Source organism: Equus caballus, chromosome 4 (assembly GCF_041296265.1).
Source record: "Equus caballus isolate H_3958 breed thoroughbred chromosome 4, TB-T2T, whole genome shotgun sequence".
In the NCBI taxonomy this organism is placed as follows: Eukaryota; Metazoa; Chordata; class Mammalia; order Perissodactyla; family Equidae; genus Equus; species Equus caballus.
In genome coordinates, this window is record NC_091687.1 from 5,442,599 (window position 1) to 5,464,626 (window position 22,028).

The following is a 22,028-nucleotide window of genomic DNA, read 5'->3' on the forward strand; positions in this document are numbered from 1 at the left end:
AATGGTTAAGTTCACACCCTCCATCTCGGCGGCCAGGGGTTTTGCCAGTTTGGATCCCAGGCACCGACATAGCACTGCTCAGGCCATGCTGAGGTGATGTCCCACATAGCAGAGCCAGAAGGACCTATATCTACAATATACAACTCTGTATTTGGGGGTTTTGGGGAGAAGAAGAAGAAGAAAAGATCAGCAACAGATGTTAGCTCAGGTGTCAATCTTTAAAAAAAAAAAGAAAAAAAAAAAAGCTTGGAGGGGCGGCCGGTGATGTAGCAGTTAAGTTTGCACACTCTGCTTCAGCGGCCCAGGGTTTGCCAGTTCCGATCCCTGGCACGGATCTATGCACCACTTAATCAAGCCATACCATGGCAGGTGTCCCACATATAAAGTAGAGGAAGATGGGCACAGATGTTAGCTCAGAGCCAAACTTCCTCAGCAAAAAGAGGAGGATTCGCAGTGGATGTTAGCTCAGGGCTAATTTTCCTCAAACAAAAGCTTGGAGAATGGGGTACCAATAAGGAGTGGAAGAAGCTGTGGAAAAGATTCAGTTGCAAGGTTTATTTGAGTTTTGCAGTGATGACAGATATTTGAATAGATAAATATCCTATAGACAGCTGGGAATAGGAAATGAAACAGGGATGAAAAGTTAAATCCAAGATTGAGGGAGACTAATAACCTTGAGGGAAGACTACATTTTAGAGTAATAAAGAAAAGGGAAACAATTAGAAAAAAACAAACAAAAAAGGTTCCAGAAGGAAATCAGTCACTAACATTCTTCAATGGCAGCTTTTTTGTTTTGTGTTTAAGATATGTTTCATGTTCATCTAAAAGGGGAGGAGGGCACTGAATGTGTTAGAGAGACGGAAAGTATGGTTTAATCAAGAGAACTTAGGTGATATATTAGCCACCACATTCTGGGCTTTGAGAGCTAGTATATTAATATCTCAGATTTTGCTGTAGGGTGAAGTAGATGATCTAACTGTGGAAGCTGTATATCTAACAGCTCTTTCAAAATAAATGTGTCAAAATATAAACCAGGGGTTAAAAATTATAAGTAATATATTCTTTGGGAGGTTAAGAAGGGAAGAGATTAGTGTGGAACAGGTTTTATAGCTGAAACAGTTTTTTGAGTTAACCTAGTCAAATTTTTGTTTACAGATGAGGCAACAGTTCTCAGGAGGTTGACCTACTAGAGACGTCAAAGCTAGTTTTGTAGGAAAGTTGAGAAGGCTTCAAGGAAGCATTGGTACTTAAATGATCCTTAAAGGTTTAATAAGATTTCTATTGGGTGGGATAGATAGAAGTAAGGGAAAATGATTTTAGAAAATTTGATGGGGAATGAGCAAGAATATGCCAACAATAGCAAAAAGACTGCCATAATCAGAGGATTTATATATTGGAATGTTTATATATTGGAATTCTAATATATATCACAAAGGGATAATATATTGGAATATTAGTATGGAACAAGGTAACCTGATAATGTCAAGATTAGGAACTTGACTGAAATTACTGTGAGCTATATACTATGCATTTTTGAAGAGTGTAAAGTTAAGAAACTAAGCTGTGAAGTATGTACTGTTCAGTGTTTCAATAGTTGTTCTAAACTGGAGCACTGGAGCGAATGCACTTTTTTTTTTTTCCCCCTGATAAGGCATCTAGGCTGTATCCCAAACCTACTAAATCAGAATATCTGGAGTTAGGCCTAGGAATATGTTGTTTTCACCTCTCAATCCCAGGTATGTGAAAAGTAGCAGCTTGTGGATCTGTGTTTGAAAACCACTGGTTTAGGTCAGGTTAGAATAGGGAGAGAAACCACTTGGAAAATTATTCGGGTAGCCCTGGCCTGGGCTAATGAAATACAGATAGTAGAGTCAGAAACATTTGTTTAAATCCTATTAATTACATTTGATGCACATTGTTTTTACTTTTTATTTTATTGAGTTCATAATGGTTTATAACATTGTATAATTTTAGGTGTATGTTATTATTCATCAGTTTTGTATAGACTGCATCGTGCTCACCACCAATAGTCTAGTTTTTTTTCCATCTCCATCTATATGTGCCCCTTTACCGCTTTCGCCCACCCAACCCTCTTCCCCTCTGGGAACCACAAATCTGTTCTCTTTGTCCATGTGTTTTTTAATCTTCCACATATGAGAGAAATCATGCAGTTTTTGTCTTCCTCCATCTGGCTTATTTCACTTAACATAGTACCCTCAAAGTCCATCCATGTTGTTGCAAATGGGATGATTTTGTCTTTTTATGGCTGAGTAGTATTCCATTTGTGTGTGTGTGTGTGTGTGTGTGTACACACATATACACCACATCTGCTTTATCCGTTTATCAGTTGGTGGGTACTTGGGTTGCTTCCATTTCTTGGCTCTTGTGAGTAATGCTGTAATGAACATAGGATGCATAAGTCTCTTTGAATTGTTGATTTCAAGTTCTTTGGATAAATACCCAGTAGTGAGATAGCTGGATTGTATGGTATTTCTATTTTTAATTTTCTGAGAAGTCTCCCTACTCTTTCCCATAGTGGCAGCTCCATTTTGCATTCCCACCAGCAGTGTATGAGGGTTCTCTTTTTCTCCACAACCTTTCCAATATTTGTTATTTTTTGTCTTGGTAATTATAGCCATTCTGACAGGTGTAAGTTGATATCTCATTGTAGTTTTGATTTGCATTTCCCTAATAATTAGTAATCTTGAACATCTTTTCATGTTCCTGTTGGCCATCTGTATATCTTCTTTGGAAAAATGTCTGTTTATATCCTCTGATGCGTGTTCTTTTTAGATAGCGAAAGGAGAGTGGATTCAAGTTCTGTAGTCTGAAAGAAACGATTCAAAATGTGATAGAAAGAATACTTAGTTAATCTTGGAGAGTGTGGACGTTGTCTTACCTGAGACTAGAATAAAGAATGAGAAAATAAAATTATTGCCAATTTTGATTGTTTCAGTCAAAAAGTATGCCCTTCCTGGGCCAGCCCTGGTGGCCTAGTGGTTAAGTTCAGTGTGCTCTGCTTCAGCAGCCTGGGTTTGGTTCCCAGGCATGGACCTACACTGTGCCGTTAGCGGCCATGTTGTGCTAGTGGCTCATATACTGAAAAATAGAGGAAGATTTGCTTGGAAGTTAGCTCGGGGTGAATCTTCCTCAGCAAAAAAACCCCCAACTATGTCCTTACCTGGTGGCGTGCTTAATTTGAAGGCTAAAAAAGCAAGAATGAACCAGCCTGATAGTCCGTATAGGTTGAGTGACTAAAAGATAAATGCAGGTCTTTTGTGGTTATTTTTGGTTGATTTTTTAATTACAGCAGACTTTAACACTGCTTTTTGAAGAGTACTTTTTCTTTTCTGCTTTTGGACAAGTAGAGTTTACCACTGAAATAAGTTTTTCATGTCACATGCTGAGTCAGTCAGTATTTTCTTTTAGCCATTGATTTTCAAACTGTTCTCCAGGAAGGCTTAGGCTTTTCATGGAACTTGACTAGTAGGTGGGAGGATATGCAGACAGGAATGTTCCTCTGCCACCCTTTTTAACCACAGACATAGCAAATATGAGATAGAAATGCCTGCCGTGCCCATTAGCAGACATCACTAATCCTTGTGGCCTTCTCCCATTCTATCTGGCTTTGGCCTCTTTAATATAACACTTCAGGTTGACGCTAGCGATCATTGGGAAAAGCATAGGAGATTAAAACTATTTTTCATCCTTCAATCAAAATGGATACTTAGATTTCTAAGATTTCATTTGTAGGAAGGTTTCTATCAATACTCAAAAACGGTTTGAAGGCCACAATTTTAAGGCCTTTTTTTAAATTAAATTTTTAATTTTGAGGTAATTGTAGATTCATATGCAGTTCTAAGAAATAATACAGAGAAATTCTGTATATCTTTTGCCCAGTTTCCCTTAATGGGAACATCTTGCAAAATTGTAGTGCAATATCACAACCAGCATATTGACACTGATACAATCTTGTAGCCATCCGTTTTTTTTCAGATTTCTCAGTTTTACTTGTACTCGTGTGTGCATGTGTGTCTATTTAGTTCTCTGCATTTTTGTCCCATAGGTTCCTATATCCTCCACCACAGTTAAGATACAGAACAGTTCGGTTGCCATAAGAATCCCTGGTGTTGCCCTCTTATAACCACACTGATCTGTTTTCTGTTTCTATAATTTGTCATTCAAAAATGTTATATAAATGGAATTATACAGTATGTGACCTTTTTGGGATTCTTTTTTTCCCCCACTCAGCGTGATTTCCTTGAGATTCATCCAAGTTGTTACATGTATCAATAGTTCCTTCCTTTGTATTACTTGGTGTTCCATTTAATGTTATTTTCCCATTTCGTGCTACCACATAGAACATGCAGCTTCAGATTTTTCCTTTTAAATCTACAGAATGTGTTGTCTCTCATTTTCTTTTGTTAACTTCCCCCACTGTTTTCTCCTACTGTCTCAATCCCCAACTCCATTAGGACTACTGAGAGCACAGTTTAAAAATTACTCATGTCGATAATTTTTTTTTTTTTAACTGAAGCAAGTTTTAGAACCCATTGAAGTATGTGGTGTAATTCTTTATGGTGCTCATTACTTTTGTACCTAAAAGCAGTATTTTAAAGACCTTGGGAAGATATGATTATTCTTAAGTTTGAAGATTCTTTTTCTTCTGCATTCATATATGGAGTAATACATTTTAAGGTATGTAGTCATGGGCCATATGGCAAGTAAAAAGTGGGAATAGATAACTATTTTCGAAGGAAATCACTTTTGGTCAGGTACATTCTCAGGTATGAACAAAGACAAAAATTCTAAGAACAGTTTCGTGTGTGTAGGAACAGAAATTGTACATTTATACCCGGAGATGTTAATCTAACTAGATGTTAGTCGCTGAATTGCTACTTTCATAAAAGGCCACATTTTACTAGATTTTACATTATAGTTTAATGATCTCCAGTACTTTGGGGGATGGCAAATACTATTAAAAAATAATAACGTGGTACATTAAAAAGTTGGATAGTATTGAAATTACTTATTTTAATTTAGGAGGATTTTGGGGTGGTGGTGGAGGAATGTACTAGCACTTTAGCTAGTTGCAGAATTGATGTTTAGAATAGCTTCCGAAAAACCCTGGTAGAAAGAATGGTACCCCATTATATAATGCCAAACAAATATTTCACTATGTCATATTCATACGTGTATTTTTTAATTAATGGACCTTATTTTTTAGAGCAATTTTAGGTTTACCTCAGAATTCAGCAGAAAATACCAAGTTCCCACATGCCTCCTCCCCACTCACTACACACAACCTTCCCCATCATCAGTGTTCTTCATCATTATGGCACATTTGTTACATCGATGAACCACCATTGACACTTTGTTATCAACCGGTGTATAGTTTGCATTATGGTTCACTCTGCATTTGTGTATATTTTTTTAAAAGGTTGTTCTTGATACTTTACTTTCATTCTAATATCAAATCTCTAGTGAGCTAAAGATCAGGTATGCTGGGTTGCAAGGTAAACCAGTATGGATTGTAAAAATTACTGACTGATTTTGGAAAGTGCCTCATTCTTGACTGTATGCTGTGTAGGGGTGGTTTGGTGCCATTGGGTAACATCATGAGAGTTGCCACTGGTTTATTCTTTAAAGAGTTGAATCTCATCAGAACCAATCTCGTTTTGACAGTTTGAGATTTCAGAATTCAGGTGACCTATTTATTTTAACCATTAGTCTGTACACAAATTTTTGTTTAAGGAAATAATTGAAACTGTGTTTTGAGTTTGTAATAAAGAAGTGTTTGGCTGTTGACTTTTTGAGTGAAACTACTTAAATCGTGTTCTCTAAATTTGCAGTTCAAATTTACAATACAGAAGCATCCTTTTTCCTTTACTGACAAGAATGGTCTCTGGAATAGATCAGAAATTCTTAATAGTTTACTTGACTTTTACAAATATAATAGCTGAGAATTGTTCTCCAATATATCTTAAGAACTTTTCCTAAATATTTAATGAACTGAGTGCCACACAGTCCTTGAAACAATTCAGAAATATATTCTATGATTATTCCTATTTACAGATGAAGAACTAAGGCTTCAAGAGAATAAGCAAGCGTTACTAATAAGTAACCATTATTAATAAGAGAGTGAAAGCTAAAGCATTGCTACTTTGATACTGAATTTAGTAGTAGTGGTTGGAATTGTAGTAAATATTAAATATGATACAGTGAAACTCTGAAACTCTCTAGTATAACCAGAAAATGTGCTTTTTGAACATTGAATTTTATATATAGGTTTCTATTTTTCAAGTAGGTCCACCAACATTAACTGACTACAAGAAGACAGATTTTTCTAAATAAAGATTTTATTTGCTATAAAAGTATTATAGTGTAAGTTGAATTATTAAAATTCTTTGTCTCTAGAAAACAAATGGGAGACTCAAGTTAAAATTTAACTGATTAGATAGGTGGTCTTTGCTTAATAAATAGTTCTGTATAAGGAATTGAATATCCTTATGCATCTATTAGTAATCTCAAATTTGAAGCACAGTTCCCTTCACTTCTAGGTTGTTTTCAATTTACTAGTGAGGCATGGGTTTGTTCCTGAAAATAATAGAGAATTTGAGTATCTTTATCCTTTGATTATGTGCTTTGCACCATCCCCGAAATATTTTAAATACAGATTTTAGATTTTGAGCCCATGCTTCTCCTTTCGTAGTGTTTCAGTGCATTGTTGTGGAGTGGATGTAAGTTTATTGAGGAGATCAGATTTGGGGGAGGAGCAGCTGGGTTTTGTTACTGTTCTTTCATTTAGTGTGCCAGGATAAATGCAGTCCAGGTGTTCTGAAGCGAGACACTTATGTATGTATTTAACTTCTCGTCTTTTTGAGAGAGGCAGTTGTCAGTATTTTCCCCTTAACTGTAAAGTCTAGATGATTTATTATACCAATCATCTGGCAAATTTTAATTTCAAGCAAACGAATGTGTCAGACTGCTAGGGTTCAAATCTGATTCTGCTATTCATTAGCTATGGAACTTTGGACAAGTTTAACCTCTCTACCTTATCTGTAAAATCAGGATAATAAATGGACCTACACCATAGACTCATTGTGAGGATTAAACATTGTAAGCACTCAGTATTTGTTATTACTATTGTTATAACCTCTGGTTGGGGAGATTTGAGTATCAGTCAGGTAAGTGCTCATGGAGCGCTGTCTGATACTAATATTAACCCAATGGGAGAAATATATAATTCATTCTGTTGTCAGATTTATTTTTGGTAGCTTTTTAGAATCTGATATTTATTCTGTTGTTTTGATTATCAGGAATAATCTGTTAATGTACTTGTGACTTAGATCGTCAACCTAAGCGACTTCCGTTTATAGTTGAAGCCCAGAATAGTGAAATGACTTGCCCAAAGTTTCATAGGTAGTAACTTGGTAATAGATCTTGATCAACCAGTATTCTTTTTATTTACCTTAGTCAACTGCTGTAAATAAAAAATCTTAAATGAGTAGTGAAGGCAGTTTAATTTCTGATTTATAAGGAAATCTCAGGTGTGTGGTCTGTTACAGTTTCTTTTAAGTTTCTTTATTTCATTTCCATTAGTAATTCAGCCAAAAATTAACCCTCTTATTCTTAGTCATACATGTCCAAAATATAAACATTGATTTAATTTTAAATATTTATGGATCTCTGTGTTAAGGTACTTATAAAGGACAGAAAGATAATAATAAATGACCCTTTCCTCAAAGAGATTATGTTAGATTGGGCACTTTTATTTGTAATTTTGGAAAAAAATTTTCCTCCTCCCTGCCTTTTGGGTATTGTATTCATCTTTTCAGTGGTATTTTTGTTTTCTGAACTTTTTGATGTGGTCTGTTTTTTTTTTTTAATTAAACATTTTATTTTTTTTCCTTTTTTCTCCCCAGAGCCCCCAGTACATAGTTGTATATTTGTTGTGGGTCCTTCTAGTTGTGGCATGTGGGACGCTGTCTCAGTGTGGTTTGATGAGCAGTGCTATGTCTGTGCCCAGGATTCGAACCAACCAAACACTGGGCTGCCTTCAGCAGAGTGCGCAAACTTAACCACTCGGCCACAGGGCCAGCCCTGATGTGGTCTTAAAAGCAGCCTCAGTCTTCCAGTTTTTCTGATAGACTATTTTCTAATTTAATTTGCTTTTCCTTGCATTTCGTCTTGTTTTTCCCACTTTTGGGTTTTGTTTGTTTTGGTATCATTGCCTTTTCTTTGCTAAATCTTTTTGTTAATATCGTATTTTCCTAGTTTCTTTTCAGTTTGATTTGATAGTTTGATGCCTTTACTTGTGTTTACATTCATTTGTATAAAAAAGTGAAGAATAAATTTATTTTTTAAAGAATTAGCTGCTGTGTTTGAGTCCCTTTGGTTTTAGGTGCCATGTTAGGCAGAAGTACCTGTAATTTTATGCCATTTAAAAATAGCTCAATACTCCTATGTTCACTTGGTTTCTAGGTCTATTCTGGATAGCAGGTTTTGTGAAGACATTTATTCTTTCTTGGACCTCACATTTACCAGACATCTCATGGTATTTCATTTTATATTATTTCTTAATGGCTTCCATTTATTCTCATTGTATTTTGTGTGTATCTTACTTGCCAGTTGGATAACCAGTTTTTTGATTCCCATATAAGATGTGAAAGCTTTGTGGTAATTGTTTGGATTGTGTTGAATTGTTTTTCCTCTAGTTAAGCCCGTGTTATAAGCTCACATCTTTTCAACTTACTCCATTGGCTTTCCCTTTCTTTTCTTCTTAAAGACAATGATTTGACCCTTATGAATTTATGATTTTATTAAATATCAACTGGATTTTTAAACAGTGTGAGTTTTCTGGCTATGGAGTTCTTAATATTAATGAATATAGTGAAATATTTGCCATTTTATGGTCTCAGTAGATAAGACTGCTTGTCTTCTGACCTCTTGTGAGTAAGTTACTGAGATCTTTTTTCCTATTGAATCAAACTCAGTCTGTGGTTCTGTTTCAGAAGTGATGTGTTTTTATCCTGGGGATGAGCTTGTGTGTTTTTAGAGAGACTCATTTCTGGAAAAGGTGTCATGTAGTTGTTTTTATAGCTTCTAGTTGTATAGGTTGACAACTCATTTGGTTAATGAGGCCAGAGCTGCAGTTTCATCCCTGGTGCTGTAATTCGTTCACCAGTCCTTGTAACAGGCACTGTGTGGGGTTTGAGAGACAGGCAGTAATCACACAAATGTAAGCCATTGTTTGAAATAGGCTTATGGCAAGCTCTTCACTGCTATTTAAAAACAGCTCAAATGTAGTGTTTATTGAGGAATGTATATTTATGTAGAAAAGAGGCACACTATTAAATGCATACTCAAATAGATTCTTTTAGGCTGGAAATATTAGTCAGTTACCTAAAAGAATGCATAGTAATTTGATTTTTGCTTTCCAGTTTCTGCTTCTGGTAAAAAAAAAAAAAAAGGCACAACTAAATATTTAATAAGCTATACCTAACATATAAGATTTCCTATGAGTTTAATGTAAAGATAATCTGAGCTAAAGGAAACTTCTACCAACTAGATGCTACCATCAAGGAAGAACATTTTTTTAAAAAAATTGTAGTTGTTACCTGTTACTAGGTCCAATTCTTCAGCATTTTAAAGAAATACAAAATAATGTAGCATTTAAATAGAACAAACTTATAGTTTTGTATATTGCTTGCATTTTGTTATTTAGAAATTTTATAATTTTGTAGCTGTGTGTGGGTTAAATAAATATGGCTTTTATGAAGTAACTAATATGGTCACAGGTGCAGAAAAGAAGGTAGGGCAAGCTTTCCTTTTTCTCACTCTGCTTTGTTTTTAGAGCACAGTTTTAATTTGATGGAGCAAACTGTAAAAACATCACAAGTAGAGAACCATAGTTATTTTCAAAAACTCTTGGAAGATTCTCTTTACATGAGAGCTGGAGAGTGTTTCTATCTACACTTTTCTTGATGAAATAAGAGCAGCTCGTCTTCTGTGGCTACCACTTACTGCTTGCCCAGTTCACGTAAGGCAGTGTCAAGGAACCTGGTGGTTCCGGAGGCTGAGTAACACCTGGCTCCCGCATCTAGTGGGTGTCAGAGACAGATGCCAATGCTTATTGTGGTTTTAACTTCCAAGTGCAATTGCCTATTATTGTATATTTTTATTATAATAATTTGTAATCTAGTAGCTCTCCCCCACTTAAACATGATTTAAAAGTAAAGACTAGTTTTCTTGGAGAATTCAAAGCTCTATTACCACCTTATTTCCCTGTTTCGGTATTTTCCCCCATAAGATAGGAGCTCACAACCTGCATCATCTGTGACACATGAATTAACCTGACATAGGTATTCTCAAGCTTCCTTGTAAAAATTAAAGATAAATAAAAGAATTACTATTCAAAGAAACACTGCTTTTCAGCATTTCAGGTATAGCATGGTAGGGGCAGTTTTGACTGTTGTTCTTTTCCTGTTGCCATATCTCTGTTTTGTTTCCGAGTTGTACTATGTCATTGTTGAAAAGATTTTGAGTAGCTATTTCACACACAGTACGTATAGCAAGTGTTATACAGTGAATTTAGATTAGAAAAATTGATGTTGAAGCTAAATATATTTCTGTTACTATGGTAAATTTCTTTAAAAAACACTTGAGGACCCCCTTAATATGCGTGTATTTATGTAGTATGGAAAATGACAACCACTGTAAAACGGTTGATTTTATTATAAATAAAATAGCTTTCCTTTTATACATATATAAACAATAGAGTGGAATTGGTTCAAATCCTGGTTTTATCTCTGAAGCTGAGCAACCTTGGTTAAGTTACTTAACCTTTCTTGCTTTTGTGTTCCTCGGTGGTAAAGTGGAGATCCTTACCTCAGAGTTGTGAGGTTTAAATAGATCATCCGTGCAAAAGCTTAGTATGGTGCTTCGTCCATGGTGAGGACTCAGTAGTCGTTAGTTTCTTGTTAGATCACTCACTGAATCGAGAAGACTTGTTTTGGATACTAGTGCTATAAGAAATTCCATTTTATCTTTCAAAAATGAGTAATATTTGTTGGTTCTTCTCTAAGTAATTTACGTTAGTAATCCTTCTCTTGGCATCCTAAATTCATTCTCTGAGGAAGATTATGATTCACAGACTTTTCTTTTGATCAAAGTCACATAACTTAATTCCAGAAAAATAAACAAAATAGAGACTTCCTGAACAAATTCCAGTTTATATTGACATTTTAATAAAGAATGCTTTCTTCATGTATTTTACTTACTGTTGTTATAGTGTGACTGTTGCTAGGAATGTGAAGACGATTCTTGACTTTTTGTTCCCGTTTCTTTTAAACAGGGTTTGTGGATGCACTTAGATGTTTGCAATGAGCACTGTGGCTGGCATGCCCCAGTGTTTTGGATACCAATGCATAGGACTCCATAGTAATCGAATTTACCAGAGGCGAACGTCATGAGCATAGTGATCCCGTTGGGGGTTGATACAGCAGAAACGTCATACTTGGAAATGGCTGCAGGCTCAGAGTAAGTATTTAAATTAAAGGTATTTTGGATAGGGAAAGGCAAAATATTTCATAGAATTATTTTAGCACAACCGAGCAGTGCTTGATTTGCATTTATTTTTTTTTCTCATTTTAGGCTTGGCTAAAATAAAATATCAGACGTTTGAAGGCAAGAATTTGTTTAACTGAAATTACTCTTTAAATAACTTTTGAGCCAAAATGCTTAATTTTTTTCTAATTCTTTGTCTTTTCCATTTGCTGATTGTTGACATCAAGAATCAAGATAATAGTTACTGTTGTTTTAAATTGTAAGATTTGTCATATTTATATTAGAAAGGTAATTTAGTTTTAGATTTGATCTTTTCTTAAAGTATAATATCCACTTAAACATGGGATTTGCTTTGTTTTTTAAAAAGTTGAGTTGAAAAAACAAAATTCAAGCCATTTTTAAAGAAGAGAAAGGAAGTATTTCCTGCTGGGTGATTATTTTGACAGATTTTACTTTTATGGGACCCATTTTTGATGGATCCAGTGAGAGGTTCTTACCTTGCTTCTAGGCTATTTGGTCTAGGCAATTAATTGTCTGGCTAGATTTCGTTAGATTTTGTTTTTGAATGACCAGCCACTTAAACACTGAGTTATTGCTATGAAGATTGATTGATTATTTGCTTCTGGAAATTGCAAGGGATTCAAGTGACGATGTTGGAAGCTGAAGGATGGAAAGATGCATGTTTGTTCTGTGATTCAGTATATACTTGTATTGTGCCTTATGGTACTCTTACTGACCAGAAAGCTGAACTAAGTGGAATTTAAATTTAAGGAAAAGGAAATTTATTTTAGGGTTCTTGAGACTGGTGTATGGAAAGGCAAAAATGCTGTTATTGTTCTTCTTTTGTTGGTATTTCAAGTGGTCTTGAAGTGTTTTCACCACTCCTGCTTCTTCCATTGGGAAAGACCCACAGATGCTCTCTAATATTCCTGTAACAGTTCTTTTAACTGTATGATTATTGTAATATAGTTTTTTACAGTGATTATGTTCTTTGCACTATGTATAAGTTATTTTGTTGTAAAATAATAGATTGCCAAATAGGGTACTCTTGGGACAATAGATTGCCACTCATTCTGCCCAAATAGGACACTACTAAGGAAGAAAAGAACCTGGATAGCTTGAGAGGCAAGGGGCTCCAAGTCTAGAGTACTGGTCTTTCTCAGTGTAAAGCATCTGACAGATGCAAATGTATATCTGGTAATAGTTATAGGCATTTATTGGTAATAATCAAAGATTTGTTGCTTCTTAAAAATATTCACCTCGACAGTCTTTTTTTTCTTTAGTCTTCTATGCAGTTAATACAAGATGTAATTTATGAAATGTTGTTTATATACTAGATAAGAATTTGTCTAGTATACGGTGTGAGATACATCTGTGCCTTGTTTGCATGTCTAGTATGTATACTATAAGGCAATTCATAAACAGAATGAAAGAATATTCAGAATGAATAGTATGTTGAAAGAGGGCAGTGTAGGGGAAAGCTTTCTGCCTATTTTCTGTATTAAAAGCATTTATAGAGTATTTATAGAATAAGTATAGTTTATATTATGAAGCCAAATCTTTTCTGATACAAATATGGCCATTTTTATTATGGGAAAATGATCAATTTGTAGGCACTTACAGAATGACTATCTTTTAATAACCATTTATGTTTTAGAAAATGATTTTTTTTCTATTCCACATACCTGTGTATGTCCCTTGGGCATAGTTCCCCCCACTCAGTGGACATAGAAGGTATAACTATTGCCAATTTTTAATATGGAACAACCATCAGAATTTTTGTGGTTTAATTTTCAAGCTTTTAAATTGTGTTTTTTTAATATATAAAATCTAGAAGCTTAAAAAGACTCTTAAATCACATTATTTCTCCTTCTCCCAGAAATATAAAGCTTTTGGAGCTGTTTTCATAAGAAATTTTGATATAATTAACGTCTTGCTTCCTTTTTCTTTCACATACATAATCAAAACATACTATAGTTGTATTAAGATGCAGGATGCTGGGGACAGGGTGCATTGGACTTCCCTATGCCTTTCTTTGTTAACCTCCTGTGAAGCTACATAATTATTTCAAAATAAGATGTTTTTAACAAAGAGAGAGAAGTACATTTTATTGCACTCGTGGCTGTGTAATGTTATTAATTATATATTAGTTACTTTTTAAGAAATGATGGTCCTGCTAAAATAGAGTGTTATCATTAAAAATTAAACTAATTTAAAATTTAGGAGATACTTAGTGATTGTTTATTGAATGAATTAGTGTAGTCGACCAAATTTATACTCACTTCTAAGATTATAAAAGAGAATTTATTGGATCATTTAGAGTTTATCTAGTCTATCTGTAGCATTTTTTTTTTTTTTTAAAGATTAAATTTTTTCCTTTTTCTCCCCAAACCCCCCCGGTACATAGTTGTATATTCTTCGTTGTGGGTCCTTCTAGTTGTGGCATGTGGGATGCTGCCTGAGTGTGGTTTGATGAGTAGCGCCATGTCCGCGCCCAGGATTCGAACCAATGAAACACTGGGCCGTCTGCAGCGGAGCGCGTGAACTTAACCACTCAGCCACGGGGCCAGCCCCTATCTGTAGCATTTTAAAGAAAGGAAATTGAAGGTCTAGTTCAGGATCTATGAAAAATGGGTTTGCTAAACTCTAGTCCAGTATTTCTATACTCAGTAACATTTGCTTTTGGATTATTTGTGTCTCTAAAATAAAATTCATTTCCACCAAGTCCAGCTGCTGCTTTGTTACGTATTTGTTTTCCTCTCATTACTAAGTGTTGAAAAGTCTTGGGCTTGTTTTCCCTTGCCTTCAGAGTTAGGGATCTTATATTTTACTTCTTTCTGTTCCCCATTACTTTGCCAAGAGGTGGCTCTGCCTAAATGTTTGAACTAAAAAGAATGGTTTTTAAATACTTTAGGAATAACTGATTATTGAAGGTTGGTAGACTGTGATTTAAGGTTATCTTTCTGTGTGGTTTTGCTTTTTTTAAAAGATTTTATTTTTCCTTTTTCTCCCCAAAGCGCCCCCAGGACATAGTTGTATATTTTTAGTTATGAGTCCTTCTAGTTGTGGCATGTAGGATGCCACCTCAGCGTGGCCTGACGGGCGGTGCCATATCCGCGCCCAGGATCTGAACCGGCGGAACCCTGGGCCGCCGAAGCGGAGCGTGCGAACTTAACCACTCAGCCACAGGGCCGGCCCCAAGGATATCTGTTTTAATAAGAAGAATAAAATTTTGTTTCATTAGCCTAAGATTTTCTTTAAGCAGTTGTGAATATTTCGCAGGCTTAACTACAAGGATGTTTTATTTAAAAATAACTTTTTACTGTACATAGCATTAACAAAAACCAATACCTAGACCTTGGTGAATAGAAGCGGAGACTCTTAGATACTCCAAGAAATCGCCTGTTAGCCATCTTAGATCTTAGCAGTAAGCTTTTACCTGCACTCTGTTTGTCCTTAGATTTGAAAAATACCAATCACAACATACAAGTTAACGTAGTAACTGACTGATTTTTCTCACTAGTGCTTGGCATAATCCTTGGTACAACTGAAAATGTAGAAAGGTAGTAATATATTTAAAGGGAAAGTTGAGCTAAGTGTAAATATAATTTTTTCTTAACTTGATTAGCAAAGTGACCATAAATGGAATAATCGGGGACTACCTTTCTTATCAGGAAGCTGTATCTGTAAAGTTTTTAAATTAACTGCGTGTGATAAATGTAGGCTAATACTAGACGTGGATTTCCTGCTTCTAGCATAATTTCACAGGATAGGACTTAACAATTCAAGAGAAAGCACATTTTGGATCATCATTTATAAGCATTAGCTGTGTGGAGAGTATTTTACTAGAGGCTCGGGTTACAAAGGCAAAGTGTAAAGTTTTCTCTCTCCCCTTAAGGAAATTATATCACTGGAGAAGTCACAACTCCAGATCAGAGCTGTTCAATAGAAATATTATGTGAGTTATATGTATACTTTTAAATTTTCTAGTAGCCATATTAAAGAGGTTTAAAAAGAGAAATTAATTGTTATATATTTTAAGTGACTATATCCAGAGTATTATCATCTTCACACCTAATCAGTATAAAAAATATTAGTAAGGTATGTCATTGTTTTTTTCCCACACTAATAAATGGTATGTATTTTATACTTCTGGCACTTCTCAGTTCAAACCAGCCTTGTTTCAGGTGCTCAGTAGTGCATATGTCCAGTGGTTACTGTATTGGATAGAGAAGTCCTAAACTAGATAATAAAGTGGTAGAATCTCAGAGGAGAAAAGAACAGTGAAGCCTACGCTAGTTATGGAAGTTGTAATAGTGAGGTCATAACAATCTGTCTCTTTCTGAGAAAGATCAAGATATAGCTATGAGATAGAGATTGTTATTCTCAATTTATGAGTGAGGAGACTTTAGTTTCCTAGAGCAGGTAAGTGGCAGAGGCAGAACTCAATGTGTTGATTTTAGGCCTTTTCTTTCACAGCTCTTTTACTAATATTATTACAAAGAATGATTTGTGTAACATAACTAGTTTTTGTTACTTTGTTTCTCATGTAAGTAGTAGGTTCAGTTCTAGCAGTAGTAACTTCAGTATGATAAATGACTGCATGTGTAAAGGTATTCTCAGGTCTTTGCTCAAGGATGAGGAATATAAGAGAAAACCCTAGACTCCATTGTCACTAGACACACAGGAAAGGTGAACCCCAGAGTTCAGCGTGTATTAGAATTGTATATTTTTTATCTTAATAGATAGAACTTACCTCTTTTATTCCTTTTTACATCTTCTACCTCTGGTATTACAACGATCTGAATTCCTAAAGTGGTTAAATAAGCAAAAAAAGAAAAGAGAGATGACAGACTCTTCTGGAACTGGATAGTGGGTAGAGGTATAAATGGGGAGTGTTAGATTCCTTCTTTCCTAGCCTTTTAAAAAAAGAAAAGCTAAATTACTTTTCCCTCTCAGAGACTGGGAACATGATTGCCAGCTTTGTATTCCTTGTAATATTATTGTTACTACCAAATATTCCTTGGTACCATTAGAAATCATTATAATTAGCTTTTATAGAATTATGTGTATTTTTGGATGAGGTGGACAAATTCATAAATGTAACGTGTGAGTTAGAGGTGAATTATTTTGGAGGAGAGCTCCTCGTACTATGCCTGGCAATATAGTAAATGCTCATTTGTTGACTCAAGAGTACTAAAGAGAGAGATCTGGGTTTTCAGTTTTGTTCTGCCACTAACATACATGTAAGCCCGTAAACAAGCCACCTAATGGACTTTGGTGTCTTCATTTAAAAAGAGGACTTGGATTGAAGTATTAATGTGACTCCTTTTGACTCCAGTTGCTGAGATTCAGTACATTTTTACTACCTATATTTTGCTATAAAATTTGATACTAAGTTATTTCGTTGTCACTAGAGCCACCTGCTGACAGAATTCATTAATTTGTTGAGGTGTTTGCCTTTAGTCTGAATTTATGTCATTGAAGATACCAAAATGTTTTGTGTATAATGAAATGTTTTCAGTAGCTTTTTACTTGTTCATTTTTCACTAGTGCTTAACATTTTTGCTTATGATTTGTTTATACTTAATCCACTATCAAGAAACTAATACTTTCTACTGCTCTTAAAGTGAGTATTGATTTGCTTGTCCGAATTTGGAAGTGGTTTCATTTAAATGTGGTTTTGTTTTAATATTCAAAGCCTATTTTAAGATTTTTTCTTTCCTTCTTCTTTCCAAAGCCCCCGGTACATAGTTGTATATTTTTAGTTGTGGGTCCTTCTGCTTGTGGCATGTGGGATGCCACCTCAGTGTGGCTTGATGAGGGGTGCTAGGCCACACCCAGGATCTGAACCGATGAAACCCTGGGCTGCCGAAGCAGAATGTGTGAACTTAACCACTCAGCCACGGGGCCGGCCCCTCAAAAGCCTATTTTAAAGTACTGTCCTAGCATTGTTTAGAATTCTTAGAATGATGCTGCATTTCTCATTTGTTTCAAACTTAATCATAAATCATTTTTTCTGTTAATTTTTTTCACTTGTGATACCGAATACAGAGCTCACTATTTCCATACGACTGTGTCTAACATAGTGTATAATATCTCTTAATCATCCCAGCGAAAAGTCAGGCAGGTGTTATTTCCATTTTACGAAAGAAATGCAGCTCAAGGAGATGAACAAACTTACCTAAGGCCACACATTTAGTAAAAAAGAGAGTTAAGTTTGAACCCAGGGTTGTTTGGCCCCAGATCCATGCTACCACATAGGTCAGAAGACCTAGGGTTTGTTAATGCATGACTCAAATGAAGTAAAATGCCATGTGTGATAAACTGAGGATGTCACACAAACCTTCTCTCCATTTTAAAAAATTTCTTGTATGCTATTGTAATTATTTTTAAGTTAATGTGATATCTTTAAAAAATAAGAGCAGGCTATAACAAGGATGAAAGAAATGGACAAGTTTAAAAAAAATTTTTTTTTTGAGGAAGATTAGCCCTGAACTAACATCCGCCACCAATCCTCCTCTTTTTGCTGAAGGAGATTGGCCCTGAGCTAACATCTGTGCGCATCTTCCTCTATTTTATATGTGGGACGCCTGCCACAGCATGGCTTGATAAGTGGTGCGTAGGTCCAAGCCTGGGATCCAAACCAGCGAACCGTGGGCTGCTGAAGCAGAGTGCACAAACTTAACCGCTGTGCACCAGGCCAGCCCCAGAAATGGACAAGTTTTGATCACAAATCTGAAGGAGTATGTTGAGAACTCATGGAGATCTTTTACACCTATTACCATAACAATTAGGTAGCCAGTCTATCCATGTGCCATTACTGATACCCAAGTGTGTGTTATTGACCATTTTAATGATAAAAGGAAAGCAGAGGTTTCACTTAAAAGACTGAACTTCTCATTAAAATCCAACTATATTTTGAAGATTTATACAGGGAAGAAATTAAATTTTTGATGAGGAAGAAGGAAATCATAAGAGTCCAATTTCTGAGCAATCGACTGACTTATTCAATCATTCTAACTTATTGTTTTCCTCTAAATGCCTCTCTTAATTTAATAATCGGCACTTTTCTCTTTTTAGATTTCCAGCTCGGTTCACCTAACTTACTTAAATGTCTGCACTAGGAACGTGTGATGTGGCTTAGAGGATAATGTGGTGACTTTTTAAAGAATAAGAATATTTTGGTATAAACAAATAAGATTTTAAATTTGTAAAGTGGTTCCAGAAAAAATGTGACAACATCGGGTAGATTACTGCAAACAAAATGGTAGTTCTGTCTTGTAAGTTTTCGGCAATAATTTAGTACAACACGTTTGAAAATAGCCTATTTGCATTTTTGAGAATGGAAATATTACATAAAGAAATAATTTTAATTTTAGTGACTAGACTATTCTCTGTATTTGTAAACTTTGTGAAGTAATGAAATTAAGGTGGCATAGATTCAGGATTACCAGGACTCAGGCTTTGTGTAACTCTAATAAAGTGACACATGGTACCATTTTGTAATACAAAAATGAGGTAAAGCTGTTTATGTCAAGTCACTGATCCACAGGCATAAATAGCACTCTGGTAAATTTCATAGGCATAGTGGGAACATTGAAGTTTGATGGGAAACATCGCTAGACCAATTTAAGAGATCGTGCCTTTAGTATTTTCTTTGCCATCGTAACAGCACGTGACTTAGAATTAAGAGTTCATTTTACAAATGTGGAAACTGAGACCCAGAGTGGTTAGGTGGCATATCCCAAAGATACACAGTGACTTAGTGGTAGAATTAGGGGTTGAATCTAGAGCTTGTGACACTTAGATCAGTCATCTCCTGGTCTGTAAAGCTGGAGGTTGGATGATGTGATCTTTAAAATACCTTCTAGGATAGTGCTTGAACATCACTTTGGAGCAGCAGAGACTCTATTTTCTTGAACGCTTTCTGTCCTCCTGCACTCTGTCTCACATCAAGCAGGACCCACCTACTGCTCCTCCACCCCTAGCTTTCTGACAGCATTGTCTGGGGGTCTAGGAACCGCCCTCCACACTATGTCTATGTAGACTAAGCAGGAGCAGATCTACTACCACCAGTTCTAGGCCAAAACAAATCCGCTTTAAGTCTGAGGTGAAGGAAGCCATCCCTTGACACTCCCTTGGGACCAGATGCAAACCAGCTCCACCACGTCTTTTCTACCTGTTCTACTTACCAAGTTAGCAACAGCATTTCACCTTCTGCAGGTCCCCAGCATCACCTCAAGCGGTCCGAGGTAGGGCCTGGGAGTAGCTAATTTGGATTAAATCTTGATCCTCTGTCAGTATGATCTGTACCTCTCATTTCTGTAATTCCATGGGAAGTGTCTAAATTGTAGGCCTATTCAAATGCTTGAATCCTTGCATTGTTCTCCCTTTTATTAATCTTCCACCTGCTGCCCGCAGTTTGGCTTTTACTTTGACGTGCTGCTATCACATGGAAGATAATGCATAGTTTGCAGGCCTTATGTTGCTTGCTCTCTTGTTAGGATTTAATGCTATTGACTGTACCTTTGGCTTTAGTGAAACTATCCTTCTGTGGTTTTCTTTCCTTTTTTTAATTGTAGTAAAATATACATAACATAATATTTACCATTTTAACCATTTTTAAATGTAAAATTCGCTGGCATTAAGTACATTCGTGGTGTTGCGCCGCCATCACCACTATCTGCTTCCAACCTTTTTCATCATCCCAGACAGAAGCTTTGCACTCATTAAACAACCTCTTACCCCCTGCAGGCCCCAGCGCCTGGTAACCTCAACTTTTCTGTCTGTCTCTATTTGCCTAGTCTAAATACCTTATATAAATGGACTCATAAAATATTCTTTTGTGTCTGGCTTATTTTAGTTAGCGTAATTTTTTCAGGGTTCCTCCGTGTTGTAGCATGTGTTAGAATTCTATTCCTTTTTATGGCTGAATAATATTCCATTGTATGGATTTGTTTATCTATTCGTCTGTTGATGGACACTTGGGATGCTTCCACCTTTTGGCTCTTGTAAGTAATACTGCTATGAATAGTGATATACAAGTAGCTTTTTGAGTCCTTGATTTCAGTTCTTTTGAAAATATACTTAGAAGTGGAATTGCTGGGTCATAAGGTAATTCTTTGTTTAACATTTTGAGAAACTACCAAACTGTTTACCATCTGGCTTTCTTTTTATGCCTTAATCTCATTTGTAAAGGTTTCTTCTCCCATTTCTTAAATATTTATGTTTTCTGGGAGTCTTTACTTATCTTTGTAAAGTATCCTGGAGGTTTCATCCACTTCTGTAGATGTGCTCATGACTCCTAAATCACCCTTAACTTAATTCTGTCTCATAGATGTCTCATGACTATAAAATACGTGTTTGTTGTAGAAAATCATTTTTCACTTCCCAGATTATTTTGGAATTTAAAATTAAATTACATTTAGATCTAGGGTCAGGAAACTTTTTCTGTAAAGGGCCAGAGAGTAAATATTTGACTTGGAACAATATGGTTTCTGTTGCAACTACTCATCTCTCTTGTAGCTGGAAAGCCAGATAATATGCGTAAATGAATGGGCATGACTATATTCCAGTAAAACTTTATTTACAGAATCAGGCAGCAGGCTGGGTTTGGCTCAAGGATCCTGGTTTGCTGACCTCTTGTTTAGAAAAAGTGAATCTTGAGAAACGTACTGTTTCTAATAAAGAATATCGTTTTTCTCTGATTTCATTGGCTTAAGCAAGTACTGCCAGTTCAGTGGTATGACTTTCTTTAAAAATTAACAAGTATTTATTGAGGGCTTATTATATGCCAGCTACTCTTTTAGGTGCCGGGGATACCACTGCATATCTAAAATCTTATGTTTCTATTCAAATATTATTATATATTATTATTATTATATAATAATAATATATTATTATTATTAAAATTTGGGTTTTCCTCTTGTAAAATGGAAAGCATCACTTTCTTATTAGAATCTTGTTCTTCCATTTGCCCTCTGGCTCTCATCCCCTCTCACCTTTTCAAGATCTTTACACTTCACTTTTGCCTGCAGTATTCCATATCTCCTGCACCTTCAGTTTCTCTCTGTATTAGATCATTCCTATCTCATAGAAATATCTTAAAACTCCTGCCCCCTTTTATTTATTATTCCATTTCTCTGTTCTTTATAGCAAACTCCTTGAAAGAGTTGTTTGCACTCAACATCAGGCTGCACAGCACCACTATAGCTACCTATGTTGTCAAACTAGTGCGTAGTCTTTTATAATTTATATAGATTTCTCAGCATTTGATGTAAATAACCATTCCCGCCTACTAGAAAGATTTAACTCTGTTGGCTTTCTAGTTACCAAACTTAACTGGCAACTCTGTCTCATTTTTTGCTTCATCTTCTGCCCTCAAATCTGTTTTTTTTCCCCAGGCTCATTTTTTTCTTTAAATAATTCCATCTCTATCCAGTTGCTTAAGACAAAAC

General features: G+C 35.5%; 1 protein-coding gene across 5 annotated transcripts in view; it reads left to right on the forward strand.

Annotated features, from left to right (window-relative positions):
- The window catches only part of KMT2E (lysine methyltransferase 2E (inactive)), a 96,045-nt gene that overhangs the window by 15,066 nt on the left and 58,951 nt on the right, over positions 1 to 22,028 (forward strand). For 3 of the 5 annotated variants that reach the window (XM_023640149.2, XM_023640150.2, XM_070265369.1), the window contains exon 2: positions 11,357 to 11,541. In XM_023640149.2, coding sequence (XP_023495917.1) covers positions 11,471 to 11,541 — 71 coding nt within the window. In that variant the 5' untranslated portion in view covers positions 11,357 to 11,470. Of the gene's footprint in view, positions 1 to 8,484; positions 8,558 to 11,356; positions 11,542 to 22,028 lie in introns of all 5 variants that reach the window. The other 2 variants (XM_070265368.1, XM_070265370.1) reach the window with 1 other exon arrangement.